The 25,400-nt window shown below is 52.5% G+C and overlaps 11 protein-coding genes across 11 annotated transcripts; 4 read left to right on the top strand and 7 right to left on the bottom strand.

Moving 5' to 3' along the window:
- Window positions 1-1,474: 1,474 nt before the first annotated feature.
- Z517_10348 (uncharacterized protein) lies at window positions 1,475-4,249 on the bottom strand (the record flags this gene model as incomplete). The annotated part of the gene is made up of 1 exon (XM_013423960.1): window positions 1,475-4,249. The coding sequence occupies one exon, from the start codon at window positions 4,247-4,249 to the stop codon at window positions 1,475-1,477; it is 2,775 nt and encodes a 924-aa protein (XP_013279414.1).
- A 543-nt stretch (window positions 4,250-4,792) lies between these two features.
- On the bottom strand, window positions 4,793-5,473 carry Z517_10347 (uncharacterized protein; the record flags this gene model as incomplete). Its single annotated transcript, XM_013423959.1, has 1 exon — window positions 4,793-5,473. The coding sequence occupies one exon, from the start codon at window positions 5,471-5,473 to the stop codon at window positions 4,793-4,795; it is 681 nt and encodes a 226-aa protein (XP_013279413.1).
- Window positions 5,474-6,038: 565 nt separating this feature from the next.
- Window positions 6,039-8,426, bottom strand: Z517_10346 (phosphoribosylamine-glycine ligase; the record flags this gene model as incomplete). The annotated part of the gene is made up of 1 exon (XM_013423958.1): window positions 6,039-8,426. One exon carries the CDS (start codon window positions 8,424-8,426, stop codon window positions 6,039-6,041), a length of 2,388 nt encoding a protein of 795 aa, XP_013279412.1.
- A 1,445-nt stretch (window positions 8,427-9,871) lies between these two features.
- Z517_10345 (homoserine kinase) lies at window positions 9,872-11,340 on the top strand (the record flags this gene model as incomplete). Its single annotated transcript, XM_013423957.1, has 4 exons — window positions 9,872-9,884; window positions 9,945-9,971; window positions 10,076-10,749; window positions 10,954-11,340. The coding sequence occupies 4 exons, from the start codon at window positions 9,872-9,874 to the stop codon at window positions 11,338-11,340; spliced, it is 1,101 nt and encodes a 366-aa protein (XP_013279411.1).
- Window positions 11,341-11,775: 435 nt separating this feature from the next.
- Window positions 11,776-13,249, bottom strand: Z517_10344 (actin, gamma; the record flags this gene model as incomplete). Its single annotated transcript, XM_013423956.1, has 5 exons — window positions 11,776-12,006; window positions 12,062-12,864; window positions 12,924-12,979; window positions 13,126-13,156; window positions 13,243-13,249. The coding sequence occupies 5 exons, from the start codon at window positions 13,247-13,249 to the stop codon at window positions 11,776-11,778; spliced, it is 1,128 nt and encodes a 375-aa protein (XP_013279410.1).
- Window positions 13,250-14,948: 1,699 nt separating this feature from the next.
- Z517_10343 (uncharacterized protein) lies at window positions 14,949-15,572 on the top strand (the record flags this gene model as incomplete). The annotated part of the gene is made up of 1 exon (XM_013423955.1): window positions 14,949-15,572. The coding sequence occupies one exon, from the start codon at window positions 14,949-14,951 to the stop codon at window positions 15,570-15,572; it is 624 nt and encodes a 207-aa protein (XP_013279409.1).
- A 593-nt stretch (window positions 15,573-16,165) lies between these two features.
- On the bottom strand, window positions 16,166-16,763 carry Z517_10342 (uncharacterized protein; the record flags this gene model as incomplete). Its single annotated transcript, XM_013423954.1, has 2 exons — window positions 16,166-16,588; window positions 16,668-16,763. 2 exons carry the CDS (start codon window positions 16,761-16,763, stop codon window positions 16,166-16,168), a joined length of 519 nt encoding a protein of 172 aa, XP_013279408.1.
- Window positions 16,764-18,285: 1,522 nt separating this feature from the next.
- Window positions 18,286-18,789, bottom strand: Z517_10341 (uncharacterized protein; the record flags this gene model as incomplete). The annotated part of the gene is made up of 3 exons (XM_013423953.1): window positions 18,286-18,419; window positions 18,478-18,691; window positions 18,751-18,789. 3 exons carry the CDS (start codon window positions 18,787-18,789, stop codon window positions 18,286-18,288), a joined length of 387 nt encoding a protein of 128 aa, XP_013279407.1.
- Window positions 18,790-19,204: 415 nt separating this feature from the next.
- Z517_10340 (uncharacterized protein) lies at window positions 19,205-20,097 on the top strand (the record flags this gene model as incomplete). Its single annotated transcript, XM_013423952.1, has 3 exons — window positions 19,205-19,242; window positions 19,297-19,408; window positions 19,465-20,097. 3 exons carry the CDS (start codon window positions 19,205-19,207, stop codon window positions 20,095-20,097), a joined length of 783 nt encoding a protein of 260 aa, XP_013279406.1.
- Window positions 20,098-20,234: 137 nt separating this feature from the next.
- Z517_10339 (uncharacterized protein) lies at window positions 20,235-21,049 on the bottom strand (the record flags this gene model as incomplete). The annotated part of the gene is made up of 2 exons (XM_013423951.1): window positions 20,235-20,931; window positions 21,000-21,049. 2 exons carry the CDS (start codon window positions 21,047-21,049, stop codon window positions 20,235-20,237), a joined length of 747 nt encoding a protein of 248 aa, XP_013279405.1.
- Window positions 21,050-23,025: 1,976 nt separating this feature from the next.
- Window positions 23,026-25,158, top strand: Z517_10338 (uncharacterized protein; the record flags this gene model as incomplete). The annotated part of the gene is made up of 2 exons (XM_013423950.1): window positions 23,026-23,221; window positions 23,912-25,158. 2 exons carry the CDS (start codon window positions 23,026-23,028, stop codon window positions 25,156-25,158), a joined length of 1,443 nt encoding a protein of 480 aa, XP_013279404.1.
- Window positions 25,159-25,400: the final 242 nt, after the last annotated feature.

Genomic DNA, 25,400 nt, shown 5'->3' with positions numbered 1-25,400 from the left:
ATTGAACAGAGGGGTAGAAACAGACAAGAGGGACGGCCAATCACTCCCACCGAGCAAACACTGCACGACGCAGGTTTGTTTCGAAGTCTGTCAAAGTCTCAGGAGGAAGTCATGGGTCTCTCAAGGTACACATGTTCCCAGGGCTTGAGCACCTCCCCGACGTGCCAACCCGCCATTCAATGTGCCTTGGCCTCCTCTTTCAGCAAGATGCTGTCGGCGTCCGGGACATGGCCGGGCACGGTACTAAGCTCAGCATGTGACTCGGCGTGCCGAAGTAGGATCGAAAAGAAGATTGCGGAGGAGTGACGGTTTCTCGGGCTGTGCTTCGTGTCTGGAACTTGGTGATGCCGCGCGAGCAATATATTTCAGGTGACAAGGTCAAGTCTGGGAGCTCATAGGATACAGCAGGAGCATCAAGAGAGTTGACAGGTGGTACAAGGTATTTCAGGTACAGAAAGGCCGATGGTGGGGGGGACTTGGGAGGTTGGATTGTCGTGTCCTCGTACAGTCGAGGTCAGAGGAAATCTTGTCTGGATGGAGGGATGGACAAGCAACAAGTCAACCCAAGACTCAGGACCATTAAAAACGGACCAGGCGATAGATCGGCAGTCGGACGTAATGGTTACTTCAATAACGGCTCGGTTGTTCGACTGACGATACTGGGTACATTACTTGGTACAGGAGGTAGAGGCGGGTAAATTATCCACGGGCTGAACTTGGCTGGAGGGAGGCTTGAATGGCACGATCCTTTTCTTTGGTCAGTCCACTCACACTCACATGCAAGACAGCAAGACAGCTATCGTACCTTTAGGTGTGCCAGGTACCCCCATCTTTTGTCCATGCAGGGCTCTGGCCAGCAGCTTGCAGAAGAGGAGGGGGGGTTTCCGGATAGGCCTAGTGATTCAATGAGCCACTGAGCCTGCGCGCAGGCTACGCTGGCTGCGCAGGTGGGATAAACCAACCTCTGTCGATGACAACCTAGTCACCAACAAGGTAGGATCAGAGATGCCGCGCGATTGGCGAGTCCAAGTCCGGAATCCATCTTTGGAGGCGCATTTGGGGCTCGATGGAGATTGCCGGACCACGCCACAGCGGCAATTCATCTCAAGGTTCCGTCAGCCTTGAAACGAAGTTCCCTAGACTCCCCGGTTCTCGCGATCCTGTCCCATCGTCGTCACTGTGGAGTTTGATACGTTGATACATGGTGGTGGTCGACGAGGTCTCAGTGATGGATATTGTGGCTGGGGTCCAAAAGGCAGAATATGAAAAGAATGACAGATGCCCCCTGTCTTGTGCTGCGTGTGGAACATGCCATTGTTGCTTCGAATACAGTTTTGGTGTCTTGGATCATGAGACATGTCTCTCGCCTGTTCCTAATCTATGTACAAGTATTACATACCCTGATACCCCAGATGTATTTCGACATGCTCTGAGAATGTATCCTTGTTACCCTAGTGTACAGATAGATCGTTCGTCATCTATCATCCCCATATAGTACAACCCGTTTGCGTTGAGCGTCAAGTTTATCCAAATGCCGCCGCCACTGGGCACCGCTGCGGCTCATCGATATGAGACGTCGAATATAGAAGCTGGCTGCTTCATCCGCGTCCTGGGGAGCTTCCAGCGTGGCCTTGCGGCGATTTTTACAGAGGCCGTAATGTCGGCGGGCTTCGTGGTCGGCGAGCGGCTTGAGCGTGTACTGCAGCGTCCACGTATCTCCTTCTTTCAGGTTCTCAGGTCGGACCACCGGCAGTCCATTGACCAGATTCCTAATGTGCAGCTTCCAGGCAGAGAATGGTTTCAGCGTTGGAGATTGTGCAGCCGACCCTTCGATGGCCGCAGAATGAAAATCGGCCGTCCCATCGCTCGATTTGGCTCCCAGAGCATCGTGGATATTCATGCCCAAGATGCTATCCAGAAACGCGACATTGGCGGCGTTGGAGCCATGAGCTGGAACTCCGGTTGTGGTAGCTGGAGAGGCGGGGGCTAGAGGGGCATTGGATTTACCCTCGTCACTTTCAGCCTCGAGCTCTGTCTCATCTTCCTCCTCGTCCTCGTACTCATCACTCTCGTGCGACCGGCTTCGTCGTGGGTTAAACAAACGGTCCTCGAATGCCCGGATCTCTTCCTTTTTCAGGTTTTGAATCTCGACGATCTCTTCCTCCGTAACCGGCTCCGCAAAGACGTACATGTAAGGCGGAGAGGCAGTCGTGGCCTCCCTGGCCTCAAAGTGAAACCGAAGCGATTGGCCTGGGTGCTTCTTCGTCGCTTCGTTGAAAATGTCGTTGAGAAGCTGAATGCTGAGTGAGAATTCTCGGTCGCCTAGAATACGGTCCGACTGTCCGTGCAGCGCCAGATCAAGCTCAGAAATAGGTACGTATTGAAACCCAAACAGGCGTTCGGTGTTGTGATACGCAACAAAGATGCCGTCCATGCGGCCCATGCGCACCTGAAGGGAGTACTTGAGAAAGGCAGATCTCATCATATCGTAGTATTCTCGTTCATACGACTCCCACGTCCCAAACCTCTCTTTGATCTGATAGCCCGCACCGACTTCATGGTTGTGGACCATCATTCGGACAGCCGCCACGGCTCGGGTCTTGAGGTCAAACATGCCTGTCCCCGGCAGGCGAGGATCATGTGCGTCTAGTTGGGAACGCAGGAGGAACTCGCCCAATCCTGAATAGTGATATACTTCAGGCTCAGTGGAGGGCATCGGGGATTCTTTAGCTGCATCCTTGGTCCTTCTGTATCGTTCAAATTCTTCCTTGTCGAGTGTCAGGAGCTTCTCCATTGAGCGGCCGAGACTCATAAGGATATTTGCAGAATCAAATTCTTTGTCTGCGTCCACGGCATATACACCATCTTTGTGCCGGAGGAAGATAGCCGTGGGACCTCGCTGCAGTCTGGTAAAGTGGACACCATCATCCTTGAATCCCCGAGTCAAGTTCTCCAAGTTGAGACCCCGAAAGCCTGAAAGAAGGAAATGGAAATGGGACAGGACCCCCGACATGCTTGAAGTGGAACCGATATACCGTTTCGTGTGTTGCAGAGCCACTTCTCGAAGATTAGTGTCCTCAGAGGAGGTGATGTACTTGTTCAATGCATCGTAGTTGAACTCAGAGGCAGGCATCAGCGTGCCCAGGTATGGATCGAAGTTCCATACTCTTGACCGTGGATCCTGCAATTGGTAGACACCTGGATTGAACAGAACGCGCGACAGATCATGACTCAGTCTCGGCACAGTTGTTGGCTCTGCCATCAATGGCACCAGTGAGAAGGCGTCTGCCTTTGCCTCGCGTACATTGTCTCCTTTCATGACGGCAATTCTCGCCTTTTCCTTTTGCTGCGGTATCACCTCATGTTTGCGTATCGGATCTTGTTTTGGCGTGGGTAGGACATTTGACGCACTGATGGTCCCTTCGTCATGTTCTTCTGCAGGAGGGGCAATCATTGAGGGAGGATTCAGTAGGTCTTTCGGAGTCTCGACCATGAGGGCCTGTGGGTTTGGGTTCGCCGCGCTCTGTGTCACTTCTGGTGCTGAAGATGCCTCTGCCTGCTGACCACTGGGATCTGTGACAGCACGGCCGTCCAAAAGTCCTAGGGCAGCCAAGACTCTCGCTGCTTCGTCCGAGAGAGGCTTCTTCCCGCTTTTGAAGGGCATCACGGCCCCGAGGTCATTGTCCACCTCTTCGTAGGAGCGTCCCGGATACGCCGATCGGAGCCTGGATGCACGGCGTTTGAAACCCTTCCTTTTGAGCTCTGACCCATCCAGCACTTGATCTAGGGTCAAGTCCTCGGTCCTCGATGCAACCTCCGGTATCAATTTAGACGCGATTTTGCGCATCTTCGCCCGGAACATTGAGAACGCGTTAAGTTCATTTTTCTGTACTGCTGTGAGCTTCCGGGGAGCACGATCTCCTAGTGAGCGCGACCGCGCCGCTGCAGGCTTCCCAGTCGCCTGTCCTTGTGCCCCTGGCTTCTGACTCGACTTCTTTCGGCCGCCATGAGATGCTTTCCCATTACCGTTCTCGCCATCCGTTTGTATAGACGCCTCTTGGCTCTCTACATCGCCTGATGCACCTTGCCGCGCCCGGTTACGGTTCCGGAGACTCTGGACGGTTGTAGAGCAGAGAAATCGAGAAGTTTGCGTAGGTGAGGTCTCGAGAGAAATCCGCACGCCAGTCCAGGCGCCATGTTTGATTTGACAGGGTGGACATATGTAATGCCTCACCGAGCGAGGCAGCATGTGAAAAATGATCCCAACGAGGACAGGGAGGAATGACGGTCTATGCCCGAATTGCAAAGGGACTGTTTCTGCAGGAGAGACAACCCAGTCGACGAAGAATTCTGGAAAAATAAGAACCAAAGAACTAAACCGTGTCTATGTGAGCCTGTTACAAGGTAGCGAAAGAAATGGACTACCAGAGTAAATGTCTGGTCGCATGCTTGAGCCTGGGCTTCACTCGATACTTTTTTTCCAGGAATCACCCAAATATTTTCATGTACTCCGCCGTAGTCCTTCGAGTAGTTTGGAGCATACGCCCAGCTTTGTTCCAGCGTCTTCATCCCTTCGCCGTAGTAATTGCAGATCTTAGAAACTCTTTCTATTGCAATCAACTGAAGTCAATGTATTGGCTAGCTAGAAGCAAAGTGAACTCGGAACAAGATTCGCCACGCTTGAATTGCTGTCACCAAAGTCTATCGTCTATGCCATGTACCGTATGTCTCTCCTTCTAATCCCTATTGCCGGCCAAATCACCACCATACTATCAACACATGTACCCGGTCTTTACCAGGGCAGAATTGTGCCGTCTATGTTGAAAAACTTGGCTCCATCAGCACTGGTCAGTCCATCGACGATCTTCATGATCTGCTGCACGGACTCGAGCGGTGGCATGGCACCGTCGCCTCCGACCCGGCCCATATCGGTGTCGACCCAGCCCGGATGTATGGCCACCACAGTGAAACCATCTTCGTGCAGCTCGTTGTGGAACTGAACGGTCAACATGTTGCCGGCAGCTTTGGAGGTCGCATAGGGTCCGCGAAGTCCCCATTTCTCGCCGACTTGGCCGGCAAGTGAAGCCGCTGTGGAAGAGATGTAAATAATCTTTCGAGTCTTGCGGGCTCGCAGTGCAGGAAGGAATGAGTTGACGACTCGGTGAGGACCAGCGACATTTGTATCAAGGTAGTGAAGAAGTCTGTTGGAAGAGATCTTGGTGAGGAGCTCATCTTCCCCAATGGCACCATTGACGATCAACGTGTCTGCTTCTTTAACGAGTGCAGCTGCAGCGTCGACAGATTTCTGGTTGATCTGGTCGAGCTCGAGTACATCAACATTGGCTTTGCCCAGATCGAAGGGTTTGCGCATCGTTGCGAGGACATGGTGTTCAGGCTTCTGCGCGATATATTTTGCCAACTCGAGACCAATACCTCTGCTTGCACCTATGACGATGGTTGTATTGGCATTCATGAAGAAGAAGATCTCTTGGGAGTATAGCTTTTGGATTTGCTCAAAATGTTCCGGGAAGAATAGCTTTCTGTCGTGGAATCTGCGCGGTTTAGACTGAATTGGTTGTTGAGGATGAACAACAGAATGCAAAAAAAGGCAAGACAAGAGACTCTGCTTTATAGCCATCTCCATCGATCGAGACGCAAGCCATGATGAAATGGATGTCACCTCGTCTTCTCTGCAATTAGTCACTGACCCCTTTATACAGACAACGCTGAGCTGCATGCGGAGCGGCGGAAGTAGAAAACCTCCGCAAGCCCGTGGGAGCTGCTGGGTCAAGACACGAGCACAAGAATATATCAACCAGTCAGCTGCCGAGTTCAAGCTCAGGAGCAGCCGACCATTTGTCCGACACAGCCACTTATGAAGATCTCAGTGGCTTGCATGTTTTGAAATGCTTGACGTGTTGCGGAACGAGGAAAAAACCCATAGTTCCGTGTGGACATGACTGGTACCGTAGAGTTCTTTCATACTCTAGACAGTTCAAGCAAAAAGCCTGCCGCACCCACCAGAAATGAGCGGCGCACTAGGACGGACCCCATGAGTCGAGATTCTGAAGCTTACAGGCCTCCTGTCCTGCTTGTCTCTCGACCAGCTTACCGATCTTGTAGACGGTTTCACCCTGAGCTTCGAGAATTTTCTTCACCTCTCCGGATGCAACGTCAGACACGACAAGGACCATACCTATCCCATTGTTGAAAGTCCGACTCATCTCTTCGTTGCTGACATTTCCTGCTTGTTGAAGCCACTTAAAGACACCCGGGCGACCCCAAGCAGAAACGTCGATTTTGGCGGCAAGATGGCTGGGAAGCATTCTGGGTACATTTTCCAAGAGCCCGCCGCCTGTGATATGCGCCATACCCTTCACCAAGTCTCGCTTGACTGCTTGTAGTAAAGAAACAACATAAATCCGGGTCGGGGTAAGCAGTGATCTGCCCACCGTGGTTTCGAGATTCCACGGAGCAGTGTCTGATAACGCCAGATGCATTTTCTCGACGATGCGACGGACCAGGGAGAAACCATTCGAGTGAATCCCACTCGATGCCAGACCAAGGAGGACATCGCCTTCGACCATGCTCTCGAGATCAGGCAATATTCTCTTACCGGCAGGGATATCAACAGCCCCTAGAGCGGCACCAACTGCATCGTATTCGGTGCCACTCAACAGACCAGGCATTTCAGCAGTCTCTCCTCCGACAAGTGCACAATTTGCAATCTTACAGCCCTCGCAGACGCCTCGAATGAAATCACTCGCGATGTCCACGTCTAGGATACTGCAAGTGTAGCAGTCGAGGAACATGAGTGGTTCTGCTCCTTGCACAACGAGGTCATTCACGTTCATAGCGACCAAGTCGATGCCGACAGTGTCGTGGACATTCATCGCATGGGCAATCTTGAGTTTTGTGCCAACTCCGTCGATGGCTCCAATGACAATTGGAGACTTTTCGTGGTAACCCGCTTTTGCAAGGTCAAAGGCACCACCAAAGCCACCTATGACGGCGTCTGCCCCAGGACGTGCGGTCGCCTTCACTGCAGGCTTGATCCTGGAAACGAGGTTGTTCCCTGCGTCGATAGACACTCCGGCTGACGCATAGGTCATCACAGCCTCTTCTGCGCCGTTTTCCTGCGCTTTTCGCTTGAAAGCCCGATGGCCGATGTCTTTTCGGAAGTGCATACCGCTAAATTTGATGCACTCCATTCCCTTATATGCCTTAGCCACCGCCTCTTCCAATGTCTCCGCAGTTGATGTCGAGCCAATCACACGGCCTCCAACAGAAATTATTTGCTTTCCGTCTCTAACGGTACCGGCGTGAAAGACGAAGGTATCAGCGGGAGTTTGCTGTATTGAGATGGGTCTATTTTTCGCATAAGTGCCTGGGTAGCCTTCAGCGCATGCCACCACCGTAGCCGCAAACTTGGATTCAATCTTGAGTTCGACACCATCCAACCAATGTTCTGTACAGGCCAGCATTACCTTGGCCAGATCGGTGTCATCGCTAAGTAGAGGCAGCAGGGTTTGTGTTTCTGGGTCTCCTCCTCTGACGTTGTATTCGAGGACTTTGGGTCCGTTTTTGGTGATCATCAAGCCGGTAAATAGCATGCCGACGAAAGGCATGCCCTCACGCCGCATACAGTCGACTGTAGGTTGAACAATTTCCCGGTCAATTTGTGCAATAAGCTCTTTCGAGGCGACTCTGGTCGGCGCGTAGCAGCCCATGCCTCCAGTGTTTGGGCCCTGATCACCATCGAAGACACGCTTGTGATCTTGAGCAGGCGGCAATGACCGAATAGTGTAACCATCACTGAAAGAGAGCACACTCAGCTCCTCGCCCTCCAGAAACTCCTCAATCACGACCTGTGAGCCGGCCGAGCCGAACTCGCGAGCTACCATGATCATCTTCAGGGCATCATGCGCCTCCTGTTTCGTCTTGGGGATTATGACGCCCTTCCCAGCGGCAAGACCGTCAGCCTTGATCACAACATCATGGTTGACCGAGTCCAGGTATTCACGTGCAGATTCGTAGTCGCTGAAATTCCGGAATGCTGCCGTCGGAATGCCATGACGCAGCATAAAGTCCTTTGAGAAGGCCTTGGAGCCTTCCATTCTCGCAGCGGCCTTGCTGGGTCCAAAGCAGCGGATGCCCACGGCTCTGAAAAACTGCTCAATACCCGCGACCAGAGGAGCCTCTGGGCCCACGACAACCAAGTTCAAACCATGCTTCCTCGCATGGGCAACGAGCTCTGTGAAGTCATCGGTGGATATGTGCACATTGACGATATTGTCAGCCTCTGTACCGCCGTTACCGGGGGCAACGTGGACCACATCGACCGAAGGCGACCTGGATAACTTCCAGGCGAGGGCATGTTCTCGGCCGCCTGCACCAACAACGAGGATCCGTAGTCTCTCCGCCATTGTAAGGTATGTAGGTCCAGGGAAAAGACTCGAAAGGGAGCAGTCACAGTCCCGCCCAAGAAGTAAAATCGTAGTCTAGCATTAAATCGGCGAGACCAGCTCTTCGAACCAAAAGACGTCAAGAGGAGGGGCAAAGAGAGAAAAAATGAGAACTGATGCCAAGCCATGGAAAATCTCGTCGCGGTTCATCCCTTTTAGGAAAGAAGTTGGCGCCGTTCTACTGCATACTACATCCAGCCCCGCCATACTTGCTTTATCTGGCTAAGTGACTATCATAACACATTTCATTGGGCATTCTCATGCATGAGATGAAATTAGTGAGGGGCTTGAGTGGAATAGTAAAAGCAGCGCCGAGCCGACATTCCGAAATGCCTCCAGTAGAGCAAGATAGCGAGAGAGGTTCAGCACCAACATTGTATTCATTCCCATCTAGTCATTGTGCAGAGTGCTAGCTTGGCTACTCAGCAGGTGAGGACAGGAAAGTATTGAAAGTCAAAACATAGACTCGATTACCAGAAGACTAGGTCATCCAGAGTCACGAGAGGATGTAGATTGACTGCGACTGAGGCTGACTCCCTATGAGTTCAGTCCACAACAATTAGGCTGCGAGGAGACCGTAGAATAGCGTAGTAGGTAGGACACATCATGATCGAAGCACTTTAGACATGAATTCTGCAGTATCCCAGCTCACTTTTTAACCCCATATCTGCACGATTCTCTTCCTGTCCAAGAGGTGTGACGAGGTAGTAGCATGGCGACCGTGAAAAGTTGCCGCGTACCGTCTGGCTCAGCAGAATCAATTCGATCCAAGTCGCGCAAATGCATAATGAAGGGACTGCAAAAGCTTTGTCTCTCGGGTGTTCCCCATGATATCTTTTGGACAGTTGTCTCGTCGCGGCTGAAAAAGCGGACTCCCTGCTATGGTACATCCCTGAACCCACCAACTTGCAGCCACATTGAATTTTTCTCCCGACACACTAGCAAAGAAACCGATCAAAGATCAAGTCACTTCTCGCGTAGCAACAAGATGACGAGGAAGGGTAAAGGAGGACAAAACCGAGAATGGTGGAAAAATTGACGAGTCGCGTGGGCGGATTTTGGTTTGCCATTTGTGGCTCCGATTGGCCCGATCAAGTTTTGTGGAGGGGACGAGGGAAGACTCTCGAGATCTTCGGTCTGGACTTTTTCTCTCTCTCCAAAAGCAAAAAGAATGGAAAGAGGGAGGAGTTGAGAGCGCACATCGCATGTGGTGAAAGAAGAACCGTCTTCAGAGAAAAGGACGAAGGAAAAAGGGAACATAAGCAAACACCCACTTTTTTTTCTCTTTCCATGACTTGGACCACAGAGTCATAAACACTTGCGCCAACCTCGACCGCAACCTCAACACATACACCCACGCATACAGACGTATCTCTCCAAGGTCCTAGGGGACCGTAGATCGCGCCATGTATCTCATCAGTGAGTTTGACTCTTGTGGCACACACCTTGATCTATGTGACCAGGCTAACAACGAGATAGAGATACCATGTTCGTCCGCCAACATCGGTGAGTTTCAGCCTCGTGTGCCAATGCCACGTTACAAAGGCCTTATACTTCGGCCTTTCTTTCTCGTGCTGCTAATCCCTGACAACGTCTTCACTCACATTCAGGCCCCGGATTCGATGTCATCGGCCTCGCCCTGTCCATGTACCTCGAAATCCGAGTCAGCATCGACCGATCAGCGCCGGCAGACCCATCGTCGAACCCGCTCAACTGCACCGTCAGCTACACGGGCGTGGGCGCCGAGGACATCGACCTGAACCCAGAAAACAACCTGCTAACGCGCACGGCACTGTACGTGCTGCGGTGCCACCGGCAGCATGAGTTCCCGGCGCAGACGCACGTGCACATCCACAATCCCATCCCGCTGGGCCGCGGGCTGGGATCCTCAGGCGCCGCCGTGGTTGGCGGCGTGCTCCTCGGCAACGTCGTCGGCGGACTGGACCTGCCCAAGGCCCGGCTCCTGGACTTCTGCCTCATGGTCGAGCGGCACCCGGACAACGTCGCCGCCGCCCTCTACGGCGGCTTCGTGGGCACCTACCTCAACGAGCTCGACCCAGTCGACATGGCGCGCAAGGAGGTCCCGCTCTCAGAGGTCCTTCCCCAACCGGCCGGTGGCGTCGACACTGGCCTCATCCCCCCGATCCCGCCCGAGAATATAGGCCACTACAGGAGATTCAACTGGGCCAAGGAGATCAAGGCTCTGGCAATCATCCCGGACTTTGAGGTGAGCACGGCCAAAGCCAGACAGGTATTGCCAACCGAGTATTCTAGACAGGACATGGTAAGTTCCTTTCCCCTCTCTCCATCTCTCTAGACGTTTGTTATGGTTTTACCGAATTCTTCCCTTGAAAACGGGAGGAAAGGGGGAAATTTCCTACCTGCTATCGCGCGAGCGAAAGGACGAAAGCCAAAAGGAACAAGAGACATACATGCATGGCAGTACTGATTCATCCCTTTCCCGCCTCCTCGGGGATCGCGGGCACAGATCTTCAATCTTCAACGCATCGCCCTCCTCACCACCGTCCTCTCCGACTCCCCTCCCGACCCCTCGCTCATCTACTCCGCCATGCAAGACAGGATCCATCAGCCTTACCGCGCCGGTCTCATCCCCGCCCTCCCCTCCATACTATCCTCCATGTCCCCCCAGACACACCCGGGACTCCTGGGAATCTGCCTGTCCGGGGCGGGACCCACCATATTGGCCCTCGCCACGGACAATTTCGAGAGCATCGCCCGTGTCATCATCAAGAAGTTCGAGGACGAGGGAATTACTTGTGAGTGGAAAGTCTTGGAGCCGGCCGAAGATGGCGCCACCGTGCAGGAAGTGCCCGGTGATGTGCTATCGTATCGGAAAGAGATCAGCAAAGCCTGACCACCACCGTCCACTGGATGACTACTGGTCCACATCAGAGCCATGTGCCTCTTCGGGAGATGCTTGTGGGGGACTAGACACCATACAGACACGCTTCAGGACACGACTTTCGCACATGCCAACCAAAAAAACACGAGGGGAAGACCTAAGCTTGCTCGCATTGCGTTCTAGACACTATCTGGAATGATGATACTCATTGAAGATGTTACTTTTGTCCCGGTACACGCTCCAATGACTCAAGTGTCCTGAAGATGTTCAGACACGCCTCTGTGCTACGCTGGAGCACTTTGGATCCTTTCCCTTCGCTCCTCGCTCCCACAATCTATGCTCCACGTGCCATTTAATTTCATCATGACCTTGTTCTCGTTGACAGCTTGCTCTAGAAATTTGCTGCGTCGCGTCCAACTTCAAGCATACCCGATGCTCAAAGAGTGTTTAGAAGCACTTGCGGTGCACAATCGAAGGTCCGCTCTCATCGTACTCCTGCTTGGAGATCCACATCTGTTGGAATGTGGAAAGAGAAGCCAAGATGGAACCACCAATCCAGACAGAGTATTTACGCTCGGGAGGAGCAATGATCTTGACCTTCATGGACGATGGGGCAAGAGCAGTGATTTCCTTCTGCATCCGGTCGGAGATACCGGGATACATGGTAGTACCACCAGACTGAAAAAAGTGTCAATCATTGTGTTCATCTGATCCCAGAGAAGGTTGGACTTACCATGACAATGTTGCCGTACAAATCCTTTCGAACGTCGACGTCGCATTTCATGATGGAGTTGAAAGTGGTAACGTGGATACCGCCGGATTCGAGACCCAGAACGCTTGGCTGGAAGAGGGCCTCAGGAGCTCGGAATCGCTCGTTGCCGATGGTGATGACCTGACCATCAGGTAGCTCATAAGACTTCTCTAGGCTGGAGCTCTGGGAAGCGGTTTGAATTTCTTGCTCAAAGTCGAGGGCGACGTAGCACAGCTTCTCCTTGATATCTCGGACGATTTCTCGTTCGGCAGTGGTGGAGAAAGTGTAACCGCGCTCAGCCAAGATCTTCATCAAGTAGTCGGTCAAATCACGACCAGCCATATCGACACGGGAGATGGCGTGAGGAAGGGCAAACCCTTCGTAGATGGGGACAACGTGGGTGACACCATCGCCAGAGTCCAACACAATACCAGTTGTGCGACCAGATGCGTACAGAGAGAGCACAGCCTGAATAGAAACGTAGAAGGCAGGGGCGTTGAAGGTCTCAAAGACGATCTGCGTCATCTTCTCTCTGTTGGACTTGGGGTTGATGGGAGCTTCGGTCAAGAGCACCGGGTGCTCTTCAGGGGCAACACGGAGTTCGTTGTAGAAAGTGTGATGCCAAATCTTTTCCATGTCGTCCCAGTTTGTCACAACACCGTGTTCGATGGGGTATCGCAGAGTCAAAATACCACGCTTGGACTGGGCCTCGTCGCCGACATATGAGTCTTTTTGACCCATACCGATCATGATTCCATGGTGACGAGGTCGACCGACAATGGACGCTGTCACCGTGTGTGAGTTTCAGATGTTCTCGGTTCAATGCGGGGCATGGACAACTTACGGAAGACAGCTCGAGGCGCATCGTCACCGGCAAAGCCAGCTTTGCACATACCAGAGCTGGAGGAGTCATTGTCAGTATTGTGGTCACAGTTGGCGCTAATATCCTCCTCTTCCGGGTCACCCGCAATTGAAGCTCGCGTGTCGAGAGCGAGATTGTGGGTGGGCGCAGGCAGGGAAATCCGGCCGAGGATAGGGGTGCTTACCCATTGTCAATGACGAGCGCAGCAACTTCTTCTGTTGAGTGAAAGCCATATCAGTATTGATCCGGGATGAGAACTGTGTTCAAGAAGCAATTGCACTAGAGTTGGAATTTGGCTTACCTTCCATTGTGACGGATTAGTGAAGGACGAAGTGAGGGGTGGTCGACAACGGCGAGGATGGGAGAATGGGAGAGAAATGTGAAAGGACTCGAGATGTCGAAGGTGAAAAAAGACCTTCGAGAAGACGAGCAAGGAGATTGGATAGATAGAAGGGATTGAGGATGGAGACAAGAAGCTGAGGAGGGTAAGATGGAGGAGCAGAAGTAGCGGTGGTTTGGTTTGGGCGGTGGGCTAAATCGGGCAGCTACGAGGCGCCAAGACCGGATGGGGTCAAGTCTGAGGAGCGATTCGAGCTTTCGGTGAGGGAAACGATGGCAGGGATGGCCACACTTGGTGCGGCTAAGAGTGATGAATGATGCCTGTGAGGCTAGTCGTAAGACTTGGAATATGTATGAGTATTGGTTCTAGATTGCAGGGAAAAGGTGCGGCACTCAGACTCAAATACCTTTGGGAGTGGAAGGCGAATACGCGCGGATGGGCTGGGGTCGAACACCTCCTGCAATAAAATCTTAGGTAGAGAGATGGAAATGGGAGGCGCCTTTCCGTTCCTTTCTTTATTAGCGACGACTACTTGGAGGGCCACCGACTACTGACAACTAGTATGTACCAAGATTCTCAAGCTCATACGATTTTCTCCACGCGTGGCGGTATGGCCGCGCAATATGGCTTCTTCAAAGTACGGATGAGCCTCGTCACCGGGTCCCCAAGCAACAGGCAACTACAATTCCCGCCCAAGGCTGGCCTGATCAACCTCCCTAATAATGCTAGAAATGGGGGCTTTAAACCTCCCAGCCCGGGCCGTGTTTTGGCCCTTGGGGGAGTTGCTGGTGCCAAAGTGCGGCTGATGATGACGGATCCAACACTTTCCTTGCGCTTCTCGATACTACCAGTAGTATTCGGTATGGACGAAGGCACATGGGGAGATGATGACTTTTCTGCCCCACTATCGATGGACCTCAGCCGTATTAGTCGCTTTTTGTTGCTCACCGTGTCTTGACGACTCTGTAGTAAGACTTAGCGAAGTGTGAAAGGGTGCCGAAGACTCGTCCTCTGGTTTCTCGGGGGGCGTAGTTGCCCACCCACAGTGTTTTGCTAACCACCAACAGGCACCAGGTATTTCTCTCCGTGGAATTTTTCTTGGAGTTTGTGTGCGTGGGCAGTTCAAGCCTCCCAGCCACAAATCGCGGGGTAGCCAAAACCCGGAATGCGGAAGAACAATTGCCCAGCGTATCAGTGGCACAGTCACCAACGCCATTGCCAGAACAGGCCCTTAGTCATCGCTCTTAATCGAACTGACGGCACCAAACAGTCACCTCTTATTTGAGACTTATCAGAGATGCTGGCTTAATTACTCTGCTGCCTGGGATGGGGGTACTCATAACCTTGGAAATTGCTCTCAATACGATACAATGTCATATTGATTGTCCTTGAGCTTGTTGTCCCAGTCAACTAGGATTCAGAGAGGCTCGAAGGTGCAGCAAGGCCCTAGTGGCTTCTGGAAGATTCTGGATTTTGATTGGCCAGGCGTCCCGTTTCCTAACCTCATAAGAAGCCCTTGAAGAGCAACCACGGCAATCTCTTCGGACGTTTACAAGAGAATTCTCATTCAGATCATATCCTCTGAGCGAATACAATACTTTGAACACTACTAGACAGACCAATTTTTGCCCTTTTTGGAGAAATTGTAACATACCTGATTGCCCATCATGGAACCAGGACTAAACTCCCTACTACAATGGAGTATCGAGAACTCCGACACTGGTCGAAACCCCGATCAGCCCGTCAGAGAACCCAGAGGCCTGTCGGCTGATGTGCTGCGCTCACTGATGGGCGGTCCGAGCGACGCCGACTTGATGCGAGAAGCCATGGCCATCATCGAATCCTCCGACCCCGAAGTCACCCACGACGCCAAAATGACTGCCTTCGACAACCTCGAACAACTGGTCGAAAGCATAGACAACGCCAACAATATGGAGCCACTGGGCCTTTGGTCGCCGCTGCTGGCGCAGCTTGAGAGCCATTCGGCAGACTTGAGACGCATGGCGGCCTGGTGCATCGGCACGGCAGTCCAGAACAACGTCAAAGCCCAGGAGCGACTCTTAGCCCTCAACGGCATTGAGCGGCTTGTCCAGGTTTCCCTCGATGACGCGGACAAGGCCGTGCGAAGGAAAGCCGTCTACGCCCTGAGTTCGGGCATCCGGAATTACCAGCCCGCCATGAACGAGGCGGTAAAGCGGTTGCCAAAGGATATCGTCGGTCCTGATCAGGTCTCTGCGGCAGATATGGACGTGATTGATGCCATCATGGGCAAGCTCAGAGAAAGGGAGTGAGCTGAGGGAGGTCAAGGAGAAAAACTTGAGAGACCGAGCCGAACGAAATCCCGGAGTGGCAATATACCATTCCGGTAGAAGGGGATCGAAAGACCAAATATGCTGGGCAGCAAGAGATGTTTGCCCCACTAGTGACAACTGGACGAGCAAGAGCAGAGCATCCCAGGCATCACGCCATTCCATAAAAAGGGATCTCAGTCCAGCTTAGTACCACGGGAAGATCAGGCGGCTGCTTGATCACGGCGAACTTGAGAAGGATGCACACTTGTGCATTCAAATGGTGTTTTCAAGCCTGGGAGATAGTCGCCACAAGCTTCTTCCGGGCCGGAACCGAACAGAAATATAACGAATGAAATGAAATGTTTCATTTTGATCAATACAAGTACAGACGTTGACCCGTGACCGCCATGCTGTGGATACGCCTCATTGCCGCTGAAATGATACTGTGTGCGCCTTTGAGAGCTGCGCTACCATGGCTTGCCTTCATATGCCTCTTAGCCTTAGCATGTGTACCTGTAGCTTTCCGATAGCGCGCGTGTGAGAAACAGCGCTATAGCACCCTGTTCTTCTCCCTCGCGCCAGCATAGCAGTTCTCACAGCTGCAGTGTATATGTATAATCATCCTCCATATTCTGACTGACCCAAAGAACCACCGAGCTCAGCATGACCAACCCATTGGCCACCACATTGGCCACTCCCATGTACACCGTCTGCAAGGCATAGTCCTTGAAAAGGTACTTGAGCACCATGACCGTGACACTCCCGGCCAGGCCGCCGGCCATGAGCGCAAAGCCCAGAAACAAGACGGTGCGCGCTTTCCAGGCCACCCCGTTCCCGCTATACGACCAGCTGTCCGCGGACAGGCGGGATTTCTCGATCGAGTTGATGACGAGCATACCCAGCGCCGAACAGATCAGAGGGATCCAGTCGACAAAGTTGATGTGCACGTGGCTACCGTTGAGGGGAGACTTGGAGAAGACGCTGGCATCCACGAAGAAGAAGAAGCCGAGAGAGAACTGGAAGTTCGGGGGTTTTCTATTAGTGAGGTTCCTCGGGGTCAAGGGGACAAAAGTCAAGAGGTATAGCGAGACATACGAGAGCGCCGGCAATATAGACACCAGCGGTTCTGGTGTTGGCGCTGTTCAGCCAGGCAGGCTTCGAAAAGCGGAACAGACGCTGTGAGGTCGACATGGTGTAAGCAGAGGAGGCTTCGACAGGTAGAGACCGTGCGATGGGGATAATTGTATATCGTTCTCGTAGACGCTAATGGTTCGCAGGGACGCAATGAAGAATAGATGTCCTGGTCCGGACGAAAGCTGGGAATCTAAATGTCGCAAGGCCGCCGATGATCGTAATTCGCAGGCTGGCACGGCTGGAAGCCGAGAAGCATCAACCACTCGGAGACTTTTTCCACCAAGCTCGCGGTGGGAATTATTCGGCTAACCTTCCCGATAGGGTTAGGGTAACAGTCACAACAGAATGACCCTTCCTGCCTTCTTAGGACATGGCCACTTGGCCCCATTACTGTAAGAGCATTCATTGCGGCAGTTCCAGTAGGAAAGCCGTAGGGGCCAACGGACAGGCACGAAATGGCAATCTTTCTACAGCGATAGCATGGATCACCCTCTTGGCAGCAAGACCGTGGGAGGTAGATGGCTCCGGAACGATCCCACGCACTAAGCAGGCCCATTACAGCCTTGACGCCCGTCGCCGATAAGTGGTCCGATTCTATCCCGGCGCCAGCTCGATCTCTACCTCGTACTTAGAGTGGAATGGCATTCGAGAATACCCCATAACAGACATCCTCGAATGGGACGATGGCTGGACAACTAGATTGTAATGTTAGAGGCCGTCGCCTCTGGTTCGCATCCGCTAAATATAGGCCTATATATATATATATCTTAACGTACGATATTTATTGAGGCTCTATCAACCCTTAATCAGGGCCGAGGTATCGACTTAGAGTAATAGGCTGATCGATGCCGGAAGTCTAAGAATCCTACTACATGACTATAGCTTAAAGCGTCGACTACCCTACTTCGGAACTCCTGTCACGGATCTCCAAGTGCTTGAAGAAGGACGTCTACTGTTAGATGCAATGTCGAAAGATCCGAGGGTCCGCGTCCCCGCAATCCCGGTATTACTTCATTCAGATCTGAACGTGCGGAATATCTTCGTCGACGCTGACGACCACACTACGTTGCAGCCTTGTGCTAGAGCTGGTTGGCCTCGTCACCCTACACTCGTAAGCGCCAGCTACCCCGTGAACGTCTGGACTTAGTTCGAGAATAGTTACGAGTAGGATAGTGCACGACGATGACTGACGACGGGAGTAATATGGAGCCTGAAGTTTAGTTCAAGACCGCAGGCTGCAGAGATACATGGAAGGGGCACGAGGTCAAAACATGCGCGGCAACTCATGGGCTCGATCCTGGTCCTCAATTGACACATGAACATCGTGAAGGCCACTTCTCGGAGAAGGAAAGAATAGCATAACCAGTAAATCCCATTAGGAATAGCCTTGTGGGCGAGCCACAGCTTGTCATTGATACAAATATACCAGAATTCGCTTGCGTGATCCGTTGCGTAGAACAACTTCCACCTCGTATATTTACCTCCAACATTGCGGAGCAATATCTGTTAGACCAACCAGATTCATGACGCCTAGCAGATGCATCCAGATCCTCAAAAGTCCGCGTTTGCGCTGCGCTTTTTAAAAGTCTTGCTCCTCCTTGAAAAACTGGGTGAAGCTGATGATGGTGCCGTATATCAGCAGACCACCGACAATTGACATAACCATGGCCGGAATCTGAATGAGAGCAGAATGAGCGAGCAGGATCGGCAAGGCTGTCGTGAAGTGTTGGTCAGTGTACTCGCTCAATATCCTCCGGCTATGTAAACGTACCGATACCCATAAGGACGAGGAATCCTGTGGCAAAGCGACCCAGATCTATCCAGGCGCCGGAATTGCTCTCAATAAAGTCGTCTGCATTGGCACATCGTCCTGCCACCCAGTTCGGCACGGGCGCTAACACATAAGTTGCGACGACGAGTAGGGTGAGGAAGTTATGGAACAGCGCAGCGGAGAGGATGACGAGGAGGAATCCGATGGCAAGTACCTGGCTCTTTGTTAGTTGCGCGCGCCCTGGATAGGATCATACTAGCTCATGCGGCGTACAAAGGAGAGAGCAATAATCGTTTTCAACCCTGCCGTCATGATCATGGGGAAAGCAAGATCGAGTAGATCGCTTTATCTGGTTTTCTTGATGCCTGCGCAACTACAAGCGCTGCGACTTGGGGTTCGAGTGATCGGAAGGATAGAAGAGGCGGAGCGAAGCGAGAGTGGGCTGAATAGTGTTATCGCAAGAGTCGTATATTGGGTTTCATGAAAGAAATGGGTTGTTGGTTCGGTGGTTGAAGGGTCGACCGACTTGTGAGGGATGTTTCGAAGGAACCTGTGGCTGGGCGCCGAAGCTCCTCCGCAGTCGATCGCGAGAACCTGGAGTTTGCGCGTCTGCAAGTGCCTGGCTTCATTGATTTTATTCTAAATTCCAACACCCACCACCCACGACCCGATCTCTCCTTTGCTGTTTATGCTCCGGTACTTTTCATCTACTTAACGTGCAATCAAGATGTTTAGAAATAACTATGACAACGACTCCGTCACCTTGTAAGGCTCCTTATTGACCACCCTCCACACCCTCAGATACTGATTCATTTCCAGTTCACCTCAAGGCCGGATATTCCAGGTCGAGTATGCTCAAGAGGCCGTCAAGCAGGGATCGGTAGTTGTCGGGGTCGTCAGTAAGAAGCACGTGGTTCTCACTGCTCTGAAGGTCCGCATCCAAAACAGCTTCGTTCTCAAGACATCCGCCGCTTACAATGGCTATAGAGAAATGCCGAAGAACTATCCTCGTACCAGAAAAAGATAGTGGGTGTCGATGACCACCTAGGAGTTGCCCTCGCCGGTCTCGCCTCAGACGCCCGTGTCCTTTCCAATTTCATGAAACAACAGTCACTCGCCTCAAAAATGACCTACGGCCGTCCGATACCCGTCGAGCGCATTGTGAATATGATTGGCGACAGAGCTCAGACCAACACGCAACACTATGGCAAGAGACCCTACGGCGTGGGACTGTTGGTGGCGGGTGTCGATGAGCTGGGACCTCACCTGTTCGAGTTCTCTCCGTCAGGGATGACGCAGGAGATGCTGGCTTGTGCGATTGGAGCGAGGAGTCAGATGGCTCGAACGTACCTGGAGAGACACTTGGATAAGTTTGCGGACTGCGGCCGTGAAGAGTTGATCAAACATGCGTTGCTCGCATTGAAAGAGTCTTTGGCGCAAGACAAGGAGCTCACAGTGGACAACACCAGTTTGGCGGTGATCGGTATCGGCGAGAAAGATGGTAGGAAGAAGCTGGAGGCCTTCAAGCTCTATGACGGACAGGACGTTGGGCCGTTGCTTGAAGCGAGCGTGGAGACGACGGCAACTGAAGGCGGAGACGCAATGGAAACAGATTCGTAGGAAAACAAGTGATAGGAACGCATATTGCACGGCGTTTGGCGTAGCAGGCTGCTACAAGGCAATGCGAGACCGTCTCAAGGAAATGGCCGGGCAGAATGGGTGGAATCGAAGAATTTCACTGTGCTCTATTTTCCCATCTATGACCAATCCAGCTTATACCTGCCAGGTGCAACCTGATAACCACGCAAGGCTTCGATGACCTGATCCGTGCTTTGGACCTCGACCAAGATATTAGCAGCGCCCTCTCCCACGAACCCTTCTCTTATCGCCGTCTTGACCCAGTCTAACAAGCCGTTCCAGTAACCGTTGATATTGACGAGAATGATGGGGATCTGATGGATGCCCAACTGATTCCATGTAACCATCTCCATGACCTCCTCCATGGTCCCATATCCTCCGGCCAGTGCCACAAACCCTGAGCCAGGCGCACCGGCTTGCACTAAATTTGCCATCATCCGTTTTCGAGTGTGCATGTCCGGGACGATGGTGGTTCTCCCAAACTCGGACTCGGGCACAATTTGTTTATCCGGATCTTCGGTACTGTCGATGCGTTGTAATTCCTCCGTGGACATGGTGCGCTCTGCCTTTCTCGTTCCGAAGCGACTGGTTTCGCTGCGCACAGAAGGGTCCTTCTCTGAGCGGATCAATGCTCTGGGGATGATACCGTGGACTGAACTGGGACCGGAGAGGGAGACGAGCGTTTTGGCCAATTCGCCCATTATGCCCATGGTCCCTCCGCCATAGACGAGCTGGTAGCCGGCCTCATGAAGAGATTGCCCCAGTTCTCGTGCGGACGTGAGATGGACGGGATCTTTTCCTGGTGAAGAAGCACAACTTAAAGAAACCTATTAGTCACCCTACTAGGAGCTTCACACATGGGGAGATCGTGTTTCTCGACGCACAAGACGCAGACGACGGGAGTCGCCCCGCTGGATTCCTGGGCTGCTGGCATTATAGAGCAGCCTGATTGAGACGGGGAGAGATGGGCAAGATGAAAGTTCTTGGACGGCGAAAGGCTAAGATCATGAATTGGATGGGGTGTAGTAAGTGTGGTTGTGAACTGTCGTTTATGTCGGTCTCGAAGTCGAGGGAGAGCAAAAACTTAAGAAGAGAAGCAGCAGACGTGCGTGAAACCAGAATTGACCTAGATCATGGTCCGACCTACGAAATACTATTTGGAAACGTTGTGCGAGTTTCGGTGAAGACTGATTGGAAGGGGAAAAGTTGCAGATGTTGGTTGTTGGGCATTTGTTTGGTAAGCTGGACACACAGTTTATGCGTGGCTCGTTCTGGACGATTGGTTTATGAGTCAACATGACGTCGGAGACAGCAACCTCGTGTGGATTCAATGGTGCCACGTGAAGGGATCGTGGGAAGGAGAATGTGGTTCCCAGTCCTCGGAGGTCGCCGATGGCACTGGGATTCTCAAGGGAAAGGGAGGACAAGTTGAGGTGGAAGTGGTGAGGGATGCAGTGAGCATTATTACATAGGCATGAGGTAGACATAACGTGTACCTAGAGAAGATGGGTATAGGTAGGGTAACACTGGTAGCCCTAGGTACCTAGTGCTATTGTAGGTACCTAATACTTAACAGGGAGTACTTGGTATAGTAGCATTATTAGTACGAAGGTGCGAGGGTACGAGGGGGACAAGGTGAGAGACTGGGGCTTATCGATAGCGATAGCGGCCAGCAGGATACAGTAGGTGCTAGGGAATACTAGGTAGGTACTCGGTATAGACCAAAAACGCTTAGGTAGTATTTGTAGGTAATAATAGCATTCACTAGTGGTACCCAGGTAGGCACTGGTCTTGGTGGGTAGTATCGAGTACCTACTGTCCTGGGACATGTACGTGCTAGGCAGCCACCAGCCTGGCACCTTCCAAGTTATTGTCCCTCGCATCACCACGTGATTGTCTCAGACGCACGAGGAAAAGATTCTCTCTCTTCTCTTTCTTCCTTCCTCCTTCCTTCCGCTATTGTGCCGTCTTCCTCCACTCTTTTCGCTTACTGTATCCGCTCCTGTTCTGCCGATCTGCTCTTCTTCCTCTTCTCCAAACTCTTCTTCCCCTTGCAGCTGCAAGGTTATTCATTCTTGTTTCCCCATCAGTGCCTCGTCCCTGGCTGCCTGAGAGCCTCAATCGCCCCAGCCTCCTCCATTATCCAGCTCACGGGACCCCTTCAACTGTTCCATGCGACTGACACTGGGCTGAACAAGCTCGTCATGATCCATCACAGGATCTCGTATCGCACCCGTCCTCCCGAGCAATCGCAGCTGTTTGACGGCCCGCATGGCTCGCTTAATATGCTCGTACTGGGTCCCTTCTGACTCGAAGCTTTCGCCTCTGCCTTCTTTGCAAGGTCAACGCAATGAGCCTTAGACTGGCCCGTTTCGGGCTTTTACTACGCCATCCCTCCATTCCGTCACCGTCCCATTGGTTGTGAACAACCACGCCTTGCCGACGGTTTTGCTTGTTCTTGCCTGCGTGCATGTCGGCCACTGATACATGCGGCCAGAAGCCGTGCAAACAGCCAGCTCCAGGCACTCCATCCTCGGAATCACACCCTCCTCGGCCCCAATAGTCTCGTATCTTGCGATGGGGAGCTGAAAAAAGAACCCCGCTTTCCCTGGTAGGGCTACCAACTACATGTGCTTTCGGGCGTGATCGTTGCAGATACTCTCACACCTCTCTGGCCCTTCGTCTTCAAATGTCCTAGCCGCCAACCTCTACTGAGACCTTGCCCCGGTGGATTTCTTGGTTTGATGCTTCAAGACCTCGCCGTCCCGCTCTCTGCCTGAGGGTTTTTCCTCTTCTCTCTTTTTGCTCCGTCAGCCTTATCCTTGCACCAGGTTACCCCGCCTGCCGTCCTGACGATATCATTGTCGTCGCAGCGCATATCCTGCGGCGCAACCGGTGCCTTGTGCAGCCATGGCCAGCACCACCGACTCGACTGATCTGAGCTCTGCCACGAGCGATGTGACGAGCACCATTTCCACCGACACCACTACTTCAACGACAGATTCGACGACTGTGTCGACGACGACAGACCCTCCTACGTCGACGACGACGACGACATCTTCAAGTGAGACCTCCCCTACTACCTCTTTTACTACAACCACCCCCAGTAAGTTGATGAGTGCCATTTTGCACTTGTTTGATCTTCCCCCCGCTTCAGCCTCGCATCTATCGCGCTTGCGGATTTGCTTTTTTGTAACATTTGCTTCGTGGCAGCTACCACAAGCTTCACATCGTCGTCGTCCACCTCCACTATCCCAACCAGTACAGACTCTTCCACTACTTCCACGCTGCCTCCAACAAGCAGCTCTACTTCAACCACCATTTCCACAAGTAGCAGCACGTCAAGTATTACCCCCTCCCCGTCGTCAACCAGCAGCAGCAGCGACAGCAGCAGCAGCACAAGTATTTCCCCTTCTACAGAGCTTAGCAGCAGTACCTCAAGCGTCCCCTCCTCTACATCTTTTACTAGCACTTCTACTACCTCAAGTGATATCCCCTCTTCTTCTCTCCTAGTATCTACTTCCTCTGGCTCCTCGACGTCCGCTTATACCTCCCCCTCAACTATAGCTACCTCTTCTATCCCCAGCACCTCTTCCCCTACCACAACCTCTTCCTCTCCACTTCCAACGACGTCGTCAACGACGCCTTCTCCCTCCCCCAGCACTACGACTACCACTTCTGAAATTCCAAGTACTACTAGTGAGTCTTGTTTGTTTGTTTGTTTCGTATCGTCCACCATCGTGTCCATTAGCGTATTACTTGAGAGATCTCCTCCTAATCTTGGGTGCTATACTAGCCACAACTTCCTCTTCTCCCTCTCCAACAACCACAAGTACCACTATCTCGACAACCACTACAACTCCACCTCCATCCACTACTTCATCCTCTACATCTACCACCCCCTCAACAACCTCAGAATCGTCCACGACCACACCATCAACCTCTAGCACTTCGTCCGAATCAAGCACAACTGAACCGCCAGTCGTGATAACCACCTCCAGCACCTCAATTTCCTATTCGACTTCCACATCGTATGTTACTCAAGTCCTCCCGACTACCCAAGATGGCCAACCAGGCTACACCACCCTCACATCCGTCGTGATAGTGACCAACCCTGCCACAACCCTCGTCGCACCAGCAACCTTTACAAGCACTCCCGGCAGCAGCGCCCCAACCCTCCTTCCAGCGAACGACGGTGGAGGCGGCGGGTCAGGCTTATCAACAGGTGCCAAAGCTGGCATAGGGGCCGGTGTCGGTGTTCTTGTGCTAGCAGCCGCTATATTTGGCGGCTGGTACAGTTGGTACATGAGGCGACGGAGGAAACGAAATTCCTACTCTCATGACAGGTATTCGGATGGTACCTTACCTAGCATGACAGGGCTCGGCATAGCAGGAGGCGGAACTGCAGGGATGGGAGCTATGGCCGCAATGTCTTCGGGTTACCGTGATACCTCCAACCGCTCCGACACGCGTTCAGAACTACCATCTCCTCCAGCTCCTTCTCCACCACCTCGTTCTCCAGACCGACTTCTTCCGCCTGGAGTGGTACCTTTCCGGTATCGAGGTTCTAGCTCGCCGCCACCCAACCAAGACCCTACCCACATGTCTGTCTCGGACCAGAGCGAGTATTCACAGGGGAACAATCAACCTCAACCGGGGGGCCCATACCCTCCCGGACCGAATGTGCCCGGAGCTGCGTACTTTACGAATCTCAATGAACTCCCTGAGGACCAGAGAAACATTCACCAACTGCCAGATGACCAAATCTCCAACCCCATGTCACACCAAAGCTACCAACACGCCAATATGGGTCACGATGGATATTGGTCCGGACAGCCGTCAGCACCTTCGGCACCATCAGCGCCGTCAGCACCATCGGCTCAGGAGTCCTATGAGTTACCCGGACAAAATCCTACTCCTGCGCAGCCGCAAGGTGGCCAGGGAGGCTATCGCGGCGCGGATCGAGAGGTTCCTCTCCATCAACGCCTAGAGGGTAGAGTGCCATACCGACCAGGCCATCTATCGCCTTCGCACAATTTTTGAATCGCTTGCCGGGCCAAAAGTGTGTATCGTGGGTATTTTAAAACATAAAATAATAATGTCTTGTCAGATGATTGGATGAATGGGAACGAAAACACCCAACAAAAGCGTCTTTTCCAGATTAATCTGATTTGCACATCTGAACCCGTTGTGCTGTGCCTTTGCTGGAAGTTGACCCTCTCCTGCTTTCAAGTTGTTCAGGCCTAGCCACCCTCTGCACGACCTCATAGGGGCAGTGGAGGATA

Source organism: Fonsecaea pedrosoi, assembly GCF_000835455.1.
Source record: "Fonsecaea pedrosoi CBS 271.37 unplaced genomic scaffold supercont1.7, whole genome shotgun sequence".
Classification (NCBI taxonomy): domain Eukaryota; kingdom Fungi; phylum Ascomycota; class Eurotiomycetes; order Chaetothyriales; family Herpotrichiellaceae; genus Fonsecaea; species Fonsecaea pedrosoi.
The sequence above is the reverse complement of the archived record's forward strand: the minus strand, read 5'-3'. Positions and strand labels throughout refer to the sequence as shown.